At 36.3% G+C, this 15,890-nt stretch overlaps 1 protein-coding gene across 2 annotated transcripts in view; it reads right to left on the reverse strand.

The window, feature by feature from the left end:
- Window positions 1–3,762: 3,762 nt before the first annotated feature.
- Window positions 3,763–15,890, reverse strand: part of LOC131152385 (rRNA-processing protein EFG1) — a 34,039-nt gene continuing 21,911 nt past the window's right edge. Inside the window, exons 4-8 of one of the 2 annotated variants that reach the window (XM_058104237.1) lie at window positions 10,006–10,144; window positions 8,765–8,879; window positions 8,346–8,409; window positions 7,839–8,123; window positions 3,763–4,106 (exon numbers count right to left, since the gene is read on the reverse strand). In XM_058104237.1, coding sequence (XP_057960220.1) covers window positions 4,101–4,106; window positions 7,839–8,123; window positions 8,346–8,409; window positions 8,765–8,879; window positions 10,006–10,144 — 609 coding nt within the window. In that variant the 3' untranslated portion in view covers window positions 3,763–4,100. The remainder of the gene's footprint in view (window positions 4,107–7,838; window positions 8,124–8,345; window positions 8,410–8,764; window positions 8,880–10,005; window positions 10,145–15,890) is intronic. The other variant, XM_058104238.1, reaches the window with a different exon arrangement.

Below are 15,890 nucleotides of genomic sequence, written 5' to 3' on the forward strand. Positions count from 1 at the left end.
TACAACAGAATATACGCAACGGAAATACAATCATTCTATATACATATAGTACCATACCAGAGTCTATACAAGGACAGAATACAAGTCCTAACACTTACCCAAGCGCTACCCGCAGTACACCGGCCACTACGCTCCTGACATGAGTACGCTAGTTCCAGTTACTTGAAGGACCTGAAAATATGTACGTACAACAGGGGTGAGACACCTCTCAGTAAGGAAGAATACAGGTTATATCGATGTGTGGCATTTGAGTGTTATCATAATGCAACATACACACAGTTAAATACAGTTCCAGTACTAATTTCACAATAGTGCATACACGCACACACATATGATTAGTAAAACCCGGTGTGGTCACATCCATCGGCTCGAAGCCAGCTCGCGACATACGGCGTTGGCCCGTTGCCAACCCGCGAACATGGCGCCACCAGCACAAGGCTAGTCCCCAACTCCCATGGCATCGTACCGACGCTAAACTAGTGGATCCACACCCTTTGGTGATTAGTCAGGATAGGCTCACGCCCTCGAATATAGAGTCGGACACTCTGCCAACCTATGGCCAGCGATTTCATACGCCCTTGGATATACAGTCGAACACTCTCAGTACTTGGAACAAATTCGGAACCACGTTCTTACTACCATTTCAACCAAACACAACATAAACATGCATGTTCATATAACCAAACAAACCACACCCATTTGGTAATCTAAAATCATGGTTTTCCAAACACGCACAGTTTAAACAAGTCAAAGCATGACCATCCCTATAACACAGTATAAATTAACATATACATTCAGTTTTCAACAAAACCAGGGATGCAAATCGTCGCCCCCTTTTTCCCAAAACTGTAATCATGAAAAACCCATAGTTTTTCCCATTAGATTCCCCCAAATGAGTAGTCAAAACACACACTAGACCGTGGAACACAGTTCCACCGAGTCCAATTTCAAAAATAACTAATATAAACACAATTCCCCTTACCTTTTCCCCAAATGGAAATTCCCGAGCTTTAAGGCCCCTAAATAGTGAATCGAATTCTAAAACCTACAATCAACAGTACAGAAGATATTCACAAGACTGTTCCCTACAAAACTACAGAATTAGAAAAGAAAATCGAGCCTTACCTCGATTTTTCGCCAAAACCCAAAAATGGTCGAACCGAAAATTCGATCTATAGAACTTGTAGAGAATCCTTCCCATTCCTCGTGGTAACTTTAGATTAACGATCCTCGCGACGACCGACGAAGAAATCTAGAGAGAGGAAGTGCAAGATGAGTTCTAGAGAGAGAGAGAGAAAATTTAGTTTTGTTAGCTTGGAAGCAAAAAGAAAAGATATTTATAACCCTTTGACTTGGCCGTCCTCGTCGACGAAATGGCATCCTCGTAGAGGAGGTCATATAGATAGCTCGTCAACGAGCCTAAGATTCCCGGTTTCCCGAAATCTCTTGGCTTCTCCTCATCGATAAGCCTCTGAACTTCGTCGAAGAAAAATACAAGGCCTTGTCGACAAACTCTGGCTTCGTCGAAGAAGCTTGTTCAAATTCCAATTTTACCCCTCTCTTAATTATTTAAACTTATATATCATGGTTCGTGTTCTTACAGTCTCCCCTCCTTACAAAAATTTTGTCCTCGAAATATGTCATCTCTCGTTTATGAACTCATACATACAACTGAATATATACACGTAACGCAAAGAAAAGCTAGCGACTACTGCAGCGCAGTCCCATCATACACATACTTACACACTCTCACTTATGGCGGAGGAAAACCGTGATTACATATACACTCGTCTCAGGAGTTCACAATATACACACTCCCGACGACTAACCACCTATCCCAACCCAAAGTAGGATAACGTACAAGTACTCAAAACAACTGTGGATACTTCCGGCGTATTTCCATTTCCAATTCCCAAGAAGCTTCCTCAACCTCATGGTTTCCCCACAATACCTTCACTAACGGTATCTCTTTAGTATGAAACTTCTGAACTCTACGGTCCAGAACTTGAACAGGTATCTCCTCATACGATAAAGTATTCTCAATTTCTAACTCATCATAACTAATAACATGTGATGGGTCTAGCACGTACCTCCTCAACATGGATACGTGAAACACATCATAGACCCTCTAGAGTTTGTCAAAAGATTCCTAAAACTCAAATATGTTTTCCAAAGGGACAAGTTTTCAAATATCTTGGTATTTTGAGCATCTTCATACTTAGTCCCGATTTTATCAAAATAAGTCTTATGTCCTGAGGGTTCAAAGAAAGTAAAATATATTTTCAATAAAGGACATACTAAGCATATAAGATATCAAAATGATTTTTCAAATGTATTTTTATTAACAAGATATCTTAAATTTAAAGGAAAACTCATTTGGACAAGTTTTTAACTAAATTGGACTTAATATATTTCAAGTACTTTTGTCCAAATACGTCTTAAGTCATTAAAAGGCTCTTTAGTAAGGAAAAACAGGGGACTAGTCGACTAGAGCATAGCACCAGTCGACCAGACCAAGCCAGTAGCCTCATCTGTGAAAGAGTTTATTGAAGGACCAGCGCTAGAGCTCCATGCATCCCGAGCGCCAATGATGCATGTAGGGAAAACTTTTCCACTCTACTATACAATTTCCATCCCTACGAGAAATTGCCTAGCCACGATATTGAGTTTCTTCCATGATATTTTTGTTTGCAGCATCATATTTTGTATGTGGACTTGATACTTTGCAAGCAAATGTGACTAATTTGATACAAAAAACAAGAGATTGTTGCTTGCGGCATTGGAAATCATGTTTTATTTCTATATTCGTGAGTTTTCTAAGTTAAATCTGATTAATTTCTATGTGATACTAATTACCAAGGATTAAAGTGACTTGAAGATAGTTCTTGGAAATTGAGATTAAAACTTGTGATTTTACATGAATAAATTGAGAATTGAGGCCAACTTGCATTAAGGACTTTTGAATATATAGTTGCAACAGTTATATGTATAAATCCAACAATATGGTGACAAATTATTGGAAAAAAGAATGTCATTTATCATACATTGGGCACAATATAAAACTTTTCCACACATTTCTCAAGTAGAGATAAAATGTTTACAAAGTCATCATTAATGGAAGATGACTGAGAACATAGTTTCTACAAATGCAATCACTCATATGCAACTTCATCCAAAATCTCGACTGGAGCCTCATGAAAATTCTTATATTGATAACAATGTCTTATATATTTATGAAAGATGTTTGATTCCTATTCAAATAGGTGACTACTTTAGTAATATTTGGTGCGACTATCACACCTATAATTGGCCATGTATTCCTTGGTTCCCCTTGGATGATTTGGGCATCATTCAAGTAATAGACTTATGATCCTCCCAACATTTTAAAAGTTGAGGCTAGAAAAAGTTGGAGAGAGTTGATCTAGAACAAGAACCAAGACCTTGAGAAGATTCTTGCTGAAGAACACTTAAGAAGAGTTCGATCAAGGATTGTTGGAATTAATTAGCGCTTTATTATGTGTTTAGTTTAATTAGTATGGCATTCAACGTATTTGGCGGCTTTTCTTTTTGTAGCATCTATATTTTCTATGGGTATGATTGTATTGCAATGTAGTTTAGAAAACCAACCCACCACCACTCCCACCCCCTCACATGAGTTCACTTCCCCCCACAAATACCAATAATATTATCATTCATATTAATAATAAAATAAAGATAAAAAATCGTGGTGGTGAGGGGAGGGGGGAGAAAATAGACTTGCTGTGAACAGAAAAGCTTTCCTCAGTAATTATAGATTCTCGGATAATTATCAATGCCAAGTCCACACCATAACAATACACTAATACTTTGTTATACAAGTACTGGGAAATGAAAACAAATTCTCAACTAGAACAGCTCCAGTGGAATGCCCATCGAGTCCAATTGATCATCACAGAGATGCAGTAGGATTTAGACTCCCTACTCCTTTTCATGGAAAAAGAACATGAAACGAGTAGATGGCTGACACCAGGCTGTAAGAATTTAGCATAAACATCCTATGAAGAACTGACTGATTTAATTGGTTACACACAGGTTGCATCAAACTCATGAGTTCATCAACTTTATGCCTGTAGACAAGGAAGAAAGCTACAAAATATCATGCAAAATGGAACTTAATTATGCATTTAACAAAATATATACTTTTGGCTAGGTAAGATAACACCAAACAAAACCTATAGGAACCACCACATAACAAAAACAAAAAAACAACGAAAAAAATATACATGATTCTCTATGAATAGCGTAGGCATGAATCATCAAACGCATTTCTCCATTTCAGAGTGTAAAGTTCCTTTGATGAAGCTTACAGTGCGAGTGCAATAGTTTCGTAAGTGAAGATGTATATAACATAGATGAAAAAAAACCCCCAAGATCAGCCAAATGCACAGAAAATGGCATAGAATGAAGTGCTGGATCTTAAGAAACATTAAAGGACAAACCCATTGCAGCCACAAAATAGAGAAATATGTACTTACATTTACATGAAGGGAAAATTGGCAGCATCACAACAAAATAAACACCAGCCATTTCAAAGTCATATTCTAAAATAAAGCATAGTTCTTAATGAATCTGGCACAAAATCAGTGGATTATATCACTTAATAAAAATGTCAGGATATTAAAATATAGTAAAGATCTAACAAATCTTTCCATTAAATTTTTCAACAAATGTGGCTCAACTCAAAAATGCCTAACTCAAATTGGAGCCAGCTAAGCATGTCCTGTTCAACAATTTGTTATAGAAATATATATCATGTCATTTCTCGGTACCGTTATATCATTTAATAAAAATGTCAGGATATTAAAATATAGTAAAGATCTAACAAATCTTTCCATTAAATTTTTCAACAAATGTGGCTCAACTCAAAAATGCCTAACTCAAATTGGAGCCAGCTAAGCATGCCCTGTTCAACAATTTGTTATAGAAATATATATCATGTCATTTCTCGGTACTGCAACCAGTGGACTAGTAGATCATAAAAAATCTAAAAAATCTTTCCATTAACTTTTTTAACACTTAACCATATCGCACCTGCAATTGGCTGATGACACCATCCCCTTTCTTTCATAAAATATGGGTAGTTTCTTCAATGTGCTAACCATTTTGCAGATGTTTGAGCTAGTGTCAAGACTTCAAATTAACTTTTCTAAGAGTGACATTATTAGTATGGAATTAACTTGAGTCCTTTTGCTAGATTAGCATGTTGTGATGTTCTAAGTTGGCCTATTACTTATTTGTCCCCTTAGGTAGTAACCCTTTGATTCTTTTTGCGACCCTGCTTTTAAGAGAGTTGCCATGAATTTGGATGGGTGGAAAGGGGCTTTCTTTACTCATGGGAGACTTTCACTCTTATTCATGCTTGTCATTCTTATATTCCCTTGTAATACCTGTTCCCTTTTAAAATTCCTGTGAGAGTGGCTTAGAGATTAGAGAAACTAATAAGGGACTTATCGTGGTTGGGAGTAGCAAGCAGTGTAGAGACCATCTTTTAGATTGGGCAGGTGTGAGTAGGTCAAAAAGGGAATGTGGTCTTGGTCTAGGTAATTTGGTGTCCAAAAACGTTTCTTTGATGGGGAGCAGTTATGCACCTCCTTGGCAAAAGGTAATCCTTAGTAAATTTGGTCTAAATTTGATTTCCTACATAGTGGGTGGGATGCGAAAGTTTGGGTTAATGTTTTGAGACATTGGAATTTGTGTCTCAGATCTCTCTTTCTTTCCTATGATATTAGGATATAAAGTTTGGGAAGTTTTATATGATGGCTATAAGACCAGCAATGCTCTATGAATCAGAATGTTGGGTGACGAAGAAACATAATATCCAAAGAGTAAAAGTTGTCGAGATAAGAATGCTTAGATGGATGAGTGGCATTGAAAGATTAAATTAAGAAATGAACATATTCGTGGTAAGTTAGGTGTAGCTCCTATAGAAGATAAGATAAGAGAGGGACAACTCAGACGGTATGGACACTTGCAACGTAGGCCACATAGTGCACCTGTGAGAAAAAGTGACTTAGTTACTGTGGGGGGCAATAGAAAGGGTAGGGGTAGACCTAAAATAACTTGGGAGGAGATAGTGAATAAGGATTTAATATCCTTGAATCTATCAAAAGAAATGGTCCATGATCGCATAAATTGGCGGAAAAGGATTCATATAGCCGACCCCACCTAGTGGGACTAAGGCTTGATTTTGTTGTTGTTGTTGTTTTATCTCTCTTTCTTTCCTAATGCCCTTTTAAGTGTTAGTAATGGGGAGAGAATCCACTTTTGCAAGAGGATAATTGGATTGGGGAGGCTCCTTTGGCTCTTATGTATCCTCGTCTCTTTTGCATATCTACTTTTCATGGCACCAATTTCTGCATTCCTCCTCTTGCAAGAGGGTGGTTTACACTTGGGATTTCCATGAGGGAGACCAATTAGCTTGCCCCTTCAATTAATTTGCTTCATCCTTTTCAGCTCTAGTTGGGGAGTGACATAAGAGTGGGTTTGACAATCTTCTGGGGAATTATCTTGCAAGTCCTTCTCTCATTTGATTCATGATCCCAGTGCTATGCCTGTTGTCCTTCACTCCTTTCTTTGGAAAGCTAAAGTTCCTTCTAAGGTTAAGGCCATTATGTGGACAGCGATCTTGGGAAAAATTACCATGTAAGTCCTTATCGTCTGATGTGCTTTAAGAGTGAGGAGAATTGCTTGCTCTTGTTCTTACATTGTCACTTCTCTTGGTCACTTCAGAGTAAATTGTTTGGTATTCTTGGAGATAGTTGAGTTTGGAAGGGGAAGGAGATAGGCATTGTAGTGATGCTCGTTTATGGCTACTTTCTGGTGTCTTGACAAATGCCAGAGTTTCTGCGAGAAAGGCAACTTCCCTCAATTGACTTTGAAGAGTAGAGTGATGTTTCTTAGTTTGTTGTGGGTTTCAGCGAATGGTTTCTTCCAGCATCAACCTTTGGCAGATTTACAAAGGATTGGAATGCTTTGATCAAGTAGTGCTGTTCTGTAATTATTTGTTTGCTTTCTTTTGGTTTTTGTTTTGTACTTTCTCTTGTATATTCTGGGACAATATCTTACTCTCCCTGCTTTCTTTTTCTTCCTTTTCTTGTACTATTCTTCTCCTCTAATAAATTTCTTTGTTGATCAAAACATATGCAAAACAACTCCAACATCAACTAATAATTCCACTTTTGAAACTAATCCACTTTTAGGCAGCTCAAACAACCTTGTATCAACTAAAAACTCATTTTTTTGGACTCTTTCAAGAGACAACTTTTATAATCTTTAAGTCCTAGTAGCAGCAGCAGCCGCAGCACCTTCACATTGTACCAACTTATTGCTCCTTAGTCTAGCCATTTGTTCAACTTAAAAAAAATTTAAGGTAAAACATGAAAAACATTTTCTGTCATTAGGAATGTGGCTAGTATTTGTTGATACCAACTTACTATAACACATACACATAGGCACATTTATTGAGATTGGGTAATAGTGCATGGTAAGGTTGTTCAATACAACCTAAGGCTCATCTGTTTTGAGTTGCAGAAACAGCCTCTCTGTTCATGTGGTGTTGGCTCTTCCCCACCACGTGTGTATATGCATGTGTGGTGGTGCAAGTTTAACCAGCTGACCCAAAAATGCAAAAGTAAAATTCCAATCAAGCTCATGTTTTGTGACTAAAGCATAAACTGACGAATGGGACAGCAAAAAAGATGGCAAAAAATAGTAGCCTTTCTCCAAGTGTAAAACAAAATTTAAAAAATATATATATTTATTATTAGAAAGAGAGTGCTACAAAGCCATAGGTATCAAACCTGTTGTTTTTTCTTCTTTGGCCTCCTTTTTCTTCTGGGCTTATGAGCATCAGAATTGGAACTCACATTGCTACTATGACCACCTCGTGAAATTGAGGATCCTCTGTCCTTAAAGGAAGATCCACTTCGGCCACTTGATGCGTTGCTGGATGTAGATATTTCAACCCTCCTTATGGATGATTTCTTGCTTGATGATCCAAACCTTGATTGAACATGATTTGAACTTGGAAATGAACTGGTCGATGGTCGAGGAGGTGGCATTAGAGCTCGAGCTGAAACCTGTGTCTATGTAAATAAATTCAAGTTAGGAAGGGAAGAAAACACTGCATTCGGAAACATTGATTTGAGGCCATTGACTTGGATTTATGTGGGTTTATACAAAGCTCAAAAACCTTACATTGAATTTTGCTCAAATCAATTTATCGAATACAATTCCAAATCCATGTTCCCAACCACAGCATAATATATATTTCTGTAAAAGTGAAACAGGCATTTTAGACGGAAAACCTGATTTCTTTCATCACTGGACATTCCAGATGCTGCTTTGCCAGAAGCACTAGAAGCTGGTTCCCTGCAAAACAAATGACAAAAATAAATAAATAAATAAATATATATATATATATATATAAAATATAATATAAAATAAAAGACGCACCTTCATCACTGCAAAACCATGTGTGCATAAAACAGAGGCTAGAATTACAGATGCAAGTTAAGAAGGGTTAAGCATTCATTCGCTGTTAAATCACAGGAAATACTAGGGTTATCCAGACTCCCTTTTGCTAATCAGTTCTCAAACTAATTATAAAATCATAATGGGGGAGAAAAAAAGTAACTTGAACATGTGAAAACTTAGCACTTCTCATTAAAATAAGAACTGAAAAAGGAAAGCAACATCTTTCTTAGCATATAAATTTATTATATACCTTGCACTCTTATCTGTCCATTCATCATCTGCATCTGCTTCATCACTTGAGCTTCCACTCAAGAAGAAATCATCCTCACTCAGATCTAAAAGCCCATCATCCTCAGATCCTGTCTCTATTATAGAAGTTCAAAAAATGGCATCAGTTAAACAAGAAGAAGCAAGACTAGTTATTTGCATTAACAAAAGATAAATCGCAAGGACAGCTATCACCAAATGAGTCAAAAGGCATCATTATGGTGGGAACAAATGGCTACTTTCCTCTTTGCATCTTGGAGGATTTAAAAGGAGAAACAATGGTTCCTCCAATAGCTGCTTCAATCAGAGTCTTAGTTTTTTTACCCAGAACCAGAAGGCCTTGATCCTTCACAAACAAAATGACTCAGAATGGATTTCTGTTGATAATAAGATCATAGCTTGTGGTGACCATCATTATAAGCCCTTTCTAGAGGCATCATCATGGGGCTTTTGGTCCTCAGAAGTTAAAAAAAAAAATAAAATTGGAAGAGAGTGACTGGCGGTTGCATTCTTCTATTAAACACAAAGACAGAGGAGAAGACTACAATGTAATTCATTAAATAGTTCCAAAATTCACAAAAATACAATCACAACACACTAGGAAGGGGATACGTGCTGAAAAACAAGGTCAGGGCCAGAGATCATATAAACAAAAGGGCCAGATCCATTAGGTATTACTTATTAGGAACATAAATTTTTAAATGACATTCTACAGATATTCAAAAACTCGAACCCATTGAGCATGATGTATAAAGCAAGATCAGTAAAAAATAAAAATCCGGCTGATCATACCAAAATTAACCAACAGGACAGAAGTATTCGCTATCATCAAAAAGCAACCCTTTCCTATTCAAGAACACCACAGAATCGTGAAAATAAGATCTCCCCCCATGGTATGTGACCATGAATGTCAACCAAGCAACCAGCTGACAGCTAGTGTTCAAGTACCAATGGGCCTCACCATGATATTCCAAACGGATACCAAATACATGCAGAGCACACAAGGAATAGAGGCTCTAGTTATCTGCCTATGCTATACACCAACGTATACACCTAATGACAAAATTTGCTTGAAGCTGTTTGAGTTTATTGAGTACGGGTTTGGTTTATAAACAAGGTAACTCAAATCAAAATCTAATAATTTTTTTATTAAAAAAGAAATTTATTAAAAAAGGAGAGAAGGTGCAAAAGCTAGATGACAAGACAGGGCCAGTAAAAATTTACCTTCTAAATCTTTCCCACTAGCTGCAGCAGCAATTAAATTAGCTTTAATCTGCTTGCGCAATCTATTTCTCCTTTCTACCATATCCAAATCATCACCTCCAATAAATAAAGACACATATTTCTCAGTCTTGGGGAAGAACTGCAGTTTAGAGGGAAAAGTTCATCAATCTCAGCAGATTTGATTGTTATAACAATCACTCTATTTCACAAATTACAACCAACAATTAATAAATGCTAAAGTTAAAAAGTCTTCTATCAATTCGATGGAAGTAGTTTAATTCAATATGTGCTCTTCAATAAAATCAAATGCAAGTTCAAAACCCTTTTTTCATTTTGAGGCAGTTCAGATAAAGAATTTCATAAATCATGGGATTTCAAAGTTTAAATTTCACAAATCCCATGATAACTAAAACCCTTTGTTTGGATAACTTTTGTTACAGCAATTTGTTGAGGATCATAGGATTCATATCTTACCCCCTGAAATCCCTCCTCCACATTACTTGGGACTTTACAAACTATGCAAAAAGAGGTGGCATTTGCAGAAGGCATTTTAAGGGGATAAAATCCCAAGTTAGAATTCTGGGAGAGTTTCAGGAATTCCAAGCTTTGTTATCCAAACACAAGGGTCTGGCAGATAGGATTTTACAAATCATAAGTTTTAATGAAATCATGTCTTAAAATAGCTAATCAGAACAGGCTCTTGAAAATTTTTTATAGGTAACTTTAGGAAATTATTTCACCAAGAATTGACAAAATTTTCAAAAAACCATACTAATTTAGACTTATTATTAGTCTTCTGAATTAAATCTTGGCCAAAATTCAGGATAATCATTCTAAATTAGACATAGAAGCCTGAATAAAGGATTAGAAAAAATTCTTTGTGAATAGACAACTGACACTTCAACAATTACAACTTAAATTAGAAGGCAAGAAGTTGAAGTTAACAACACAACAAAACCACACCAATGACTACAAAATATGAGTTGTCACCAAGCTCAATCAATGACAACTGATTAGTCAATTCTTTTCAACAATTTTAAAAAAATGCAAGTATTGATATGTTAATGCAAGTATTCAATGTTAATGCAAGTATTAGCTTATTAAAAATGTCAAAAATTTTATTTACATTTTTTATGATAAGTTAAATAGAATTGATCAATCAGGTGCCACTGGTCAGACAAGGTGAGGACAATATTCTAAGCATTCTAGAGTCTAGAGCACCAAATAATAAACTTAGGGACCACCTAGTATATATCCCTTGCAACACTTAAAAAAACAAAAACAGGGAATAAAAACTAAAAACCATAAAACGAAACTAAAAGCTGTAAACAGGCAACCTAATTGCTTGCATTTGCAAAACTAAAACAAAATAGGGTCCATTTGGTTAAGGATTCAAAAAGGAGTTTCTGTATTGTGTTTTTGAAAATGAAAACAAAGGACTGTCTCATTTATTTTTTACACTCAAAAATGTGTTTTATTAGTTATATTTGAAATTGTTCCTGAAAATGGAAACAGTGGAACTACGTTTAGTTAAAGTTGATCCAAGCAACAATTTGTCAATAAAAAAATAAGTATTATCATTATTATTAGTCTTATCATTATTATCAATATTACTATTATGATTAAAAACGGGTTATACCTCATACCCATGTCTTCCTTGCATCTGGAAAACTGTATTTGAAAACACAGGAAACACTTTAAAATCATTTCCTGCAAACCTGTATCTTTTAGGGGTGTTTTCGAATACATTTCTGAAAGCATATTTTTGAGAACACTTAACCAAACACGCATTTTGTATATTATTTATATCCTGCATTTTTGGTTACAAAACTGTATCCGAAACCTTAACCAGACAGGCCCTTAAAAACCTGATTGAACACATGTTCATTTTCTTGTCCTTGAATTAAATAAAAGTTAAAAAAAAAAAAACATCATAGCATCTTTAAATCACCACAAATTATTTTCATAAAAAAGTACTAAGAAATTTAACCAAAACACTATTAAACCTTACTTTAAAAAACTAGAAATAAATTTGAATCTTAAATTAATTAAGATATTATTAGAATAATGGAAAATGCAAAATAAATACTTCTTCAACATTATATGTTTTAATATAAAAAATAAATTATTTAATAATTATTTTATTGAATAATTATATTTTGTAGTACATCTAATGTATATGAAGATTGAAAATGAAAAAAATGTTTATTGACAATTTTCATTATTTTTTATTTATATATATAAATTATTAAAAAAAAAACTAAGAACATTATATTTTAATTTTCTTTTTTTTTGTTTTAATCAGCCACTCTTTCTTTCAAATTTTAGTATGTTTAATATCTTTAGTAAAAATGGTGTATGTGATGATTTAATATATAAAAGTGAGTTCTATACATTAAAGCATTGAGTTATGAAAACCAAAAAATCTTACCTAGTTTTAGTGATTACCACAATAACTGAAAAATCAATAACAAAAACAAAAGCCATCAATACAAACTGGTTGTCACCACCTGCTTCACAGTACAGCAATGAAAAGCAAAAAACTGAAAATAGAAATAATACCAAAGAGGCCCCAAGGCAGCCAAGAAACCCCACAATTGGTTTGCGATGAAGCTAGCCCAAAGTAAATCAATGCACATGAAACAATATGGATAAAAATGAGAATTGAACTTCAAATTATCTCCACTCTCAAATAAATAAACCCCCGACAGTTCTCACTCATTATTTTTTTATTCACATATTCCAAAAAAATATGTTACTATTTAATAGCAATATGCTCAAAATATGGATACATAGGTAATTTGGCAAACTAATTTCAATTTTGAATTGGAAATCTTCCTTACTCCCCATCTTCTCTATCTAGAGCACATTTACAGGAGTTCTCCACGGGTAGCGCATACTTAAATGAATGATTAAAAACTAAACCTAAGTTTTGTCCAACTACGGAAAATCCTGCCTCTCTTATTATAACTAAACACATAAATTGAGACCAATTCAATTAACACTTGGGCTATTATTCCACAACACATTCTGCTACCTAAATTATAGATAGAAAGGACAGCAATCAACCAGCATGGGCAGAGGAAAAGGATTCAATGTAACTCGACTCCAATAATTGGGATAGAAGTAGAGGTATACAAAAACTACTGGAAATTAGATCAAAACCGAACCGTTTAACATTTCAGTACAGTTTTTCAGTTTCAGTGTTTGTTTTCAGTTTTCCAATTATTAAAAACCAATTTTTGGTATCAGTTTCGGTTATAAAGGAAAACTGAACTGATAAAACCGGAAAAGCCGAATTATATATTTACCTAAAAATTTTTGCCCAATTTATAACTCTTAAAATTTATTAATTTTACAATCCTCAGTTATTCATTAAATTATAATTTATGATAACATACATATTTAACTAAGAAGATGGGGGGATTTTATACATGAGGGTGAGGGCTTTTGTCCCATATATTACCAATGTGGGACAAGGATCTCCTTCATCTTGGTAAGCAACATGGAAGAACTTGAAAACAGAGTAGAGAATTGAATGGAGTTTCTTTTGACAATGGCTTGATGCTGGGGGGACATGATGCTGGTGGTGCCCAATTGGGGAACGAGGCCTCCATTAAGCATCGGGTGAGGGTGAAGAGGGGGGTGTACTATGCCATCACCTTCAGCACCGCCACCACTTGCGCCCATGAGGAGCGCCTCAACGTCTCCATAGCCCCCGACTCCAGCGTCCTCCCCATCCAGACCCTCTACAGCAGCAGCAGCAGCTGGGATTCCTATGCCTGGGCCTTCAGCGCCGCGTACGATGTCATCAAGATCCTCATTCATAATCCCGACGAGGAGGAGGACCCTGCCTGGGGTCCTCTCGTCGATTCCATCCCACATTGGTTGGGCATGTACTTTGGGGGAGTCTTCTCCACTTATAAAAGCGAGCCCCCTCTCCCCAATTCTTCACAAGATTAACAAAGGCCCATTCAACAATTTGAAGTGGGCCTTGAGTAGTAGTATTATTGGGGTGAGATCCAGTTCAGTTAAAAACTGAAAACTGGACCGAAGAACTGGTGTTTTTTTAAACCGAACCATCAATTTATGGTTTGGTGACAGTTTTCAATTACAAGAACTGATATGTTTCAGTTCGGTGTTCGATCTTGAGCAAAACCAAACTAAAAAAAACCGAGTACACTCCTAGATAGAAGTCAAGTTGTTATGTCACAATATGTTGTGCACAGATTGAATTAACTGTTGCAATAAGTTATCACAAGGGCCGAAGAGATACGTTGAAGATCCAAATAGTGAGCACGAAGTTTTTTCTGTGCAAAGACAGGTCGATCCACCGCAGGCAGAGTGGTTTGGCCTCCTATTTTAAGAATACTTGTACCCATGCAGAAGCAAGTCCTAACTTATCTAGAGTAGGGTTAATAAATGTTTCTGAAGTAGGATTGTGGGATGTAGAAGCACGTGTGGGTGGTGCAAGATCGTGTGAATGTAAGTTTGGGGTTTTGTGTGCAAGCACTTGAGTGTAAGGAGATTTGGAATTGAGTGCTACAAATTGATTGATTAGTGTAATTGAAGTCTTTCATAGTGAATTGTTTGGAGGAACAGGCCAAGACCAGGCCATGTTATTTGCTGGGTGTTTCTTCCCTGTTCTCTCTTCAGGACAAAAAAAATGTCAAAAAGAATTACAAGCTAAAGGAGGGCCAGAAATCTTCAAGGAAAAAAAACACAAAATAAATTCAAGAAATGCAAACTGAAAAACAAAACACAAATTAAGAAACCTCTTCTCAAACCCTTGCCATTGTAACTAATAGAACACTAAAAACGTAGCTAACTCACACTGACCCTTTCTCCCCTTGCTTTTACCACAATCCAAATAAAATTCCTTGCCATTGAGGATCACTCAACCGTAAAACCATCCTGCCCAACAAGAATATCCTTCCCTTAACCTCCCCACCCCCTCCAGCGGAGAAACACCCAACACAATATAATATGAAATTTAAAGCATAGACAAGACTTCCATACAATAATTTTTTTTATCAGCAATAAAATCTATGCTGCAATTAAATATGGATTACAATATGATACGCAAGAATATCAAATACCACCCCCCAACCCCACCCCTTTTTCCCCAGCAGCTGAAGACCCAAAAAACTGAAATCCCAAAATACAGTTATAAGCACCCAGCTGCAGGAGTGAGTGCCCAAGATACAAAGCAAATGCAGCAACAGAGAAAACAAAGGCAGAAGTCATGACATTTCCACAGTTAGAAAACAGTTGCAATGCCTTTTCCACTGCTAAAACTCCCGCTGTTTCATAACTAGAGGACCGACTAAAAGGTTCAAACCAAAGCACCCCAAACTTTACATCCATCAAGAATATTCAAGGCTCACTCAATGCATCAACACTCCAAGCTTCTCAGTGCTCGTGAATGGATGTCCTTCTGATCTCTTTCACTCATCAAGAGGTTTGAGACAAGGGGATCCTTTGTCCCCCTTTTCGCCCATCATGATGATGGAAGTGTTGAGCCTCATGCTGAAGAAAGCTACCGAAAAAAGGGCTCAGTAATGATCTCAGAGTGAGCAAGAATGGAAGATCCATGGAAGTGTCACATTTTTTGTTCGCCGATGATACCATTATTTTCAGTGAAGGTGATCCTCTCAATCTACGTTGCATTTTGCCAGCGTTTGAGGGCGTCTTGGCCTTGACTCTCAATCTTGGAAAAGGTGAAATTATTCTGATTGGTGAAAGCATAAGAGGGCCTTACCTTGTTGGCCTTTTAGAATGCAAGATGGGAACTTTCCCCATCAATTATCTTGGGCTTTCTCTCACAGACAAATTTAAAGATCGAGGAGTGTGCCCCATTATTTGATAGTTCAAGAAGAGATTAG

Source organism: Malania oleifera, chromosome 3 (genome assembly GCF_029873635.1).
Source record: "Malania oleifera isolate guangnan ecotype guangnan chromosome 3, ASM2987363v1, whole genome shotgun sequence".
Classification (NCBI taxonomy): domain Eukaryota; kingdom Viridiplantae; phylum Streptophyta; class Magnoliopsida; order Santalales; family Ximeniaceae; genus Malania; species Malania oleifera.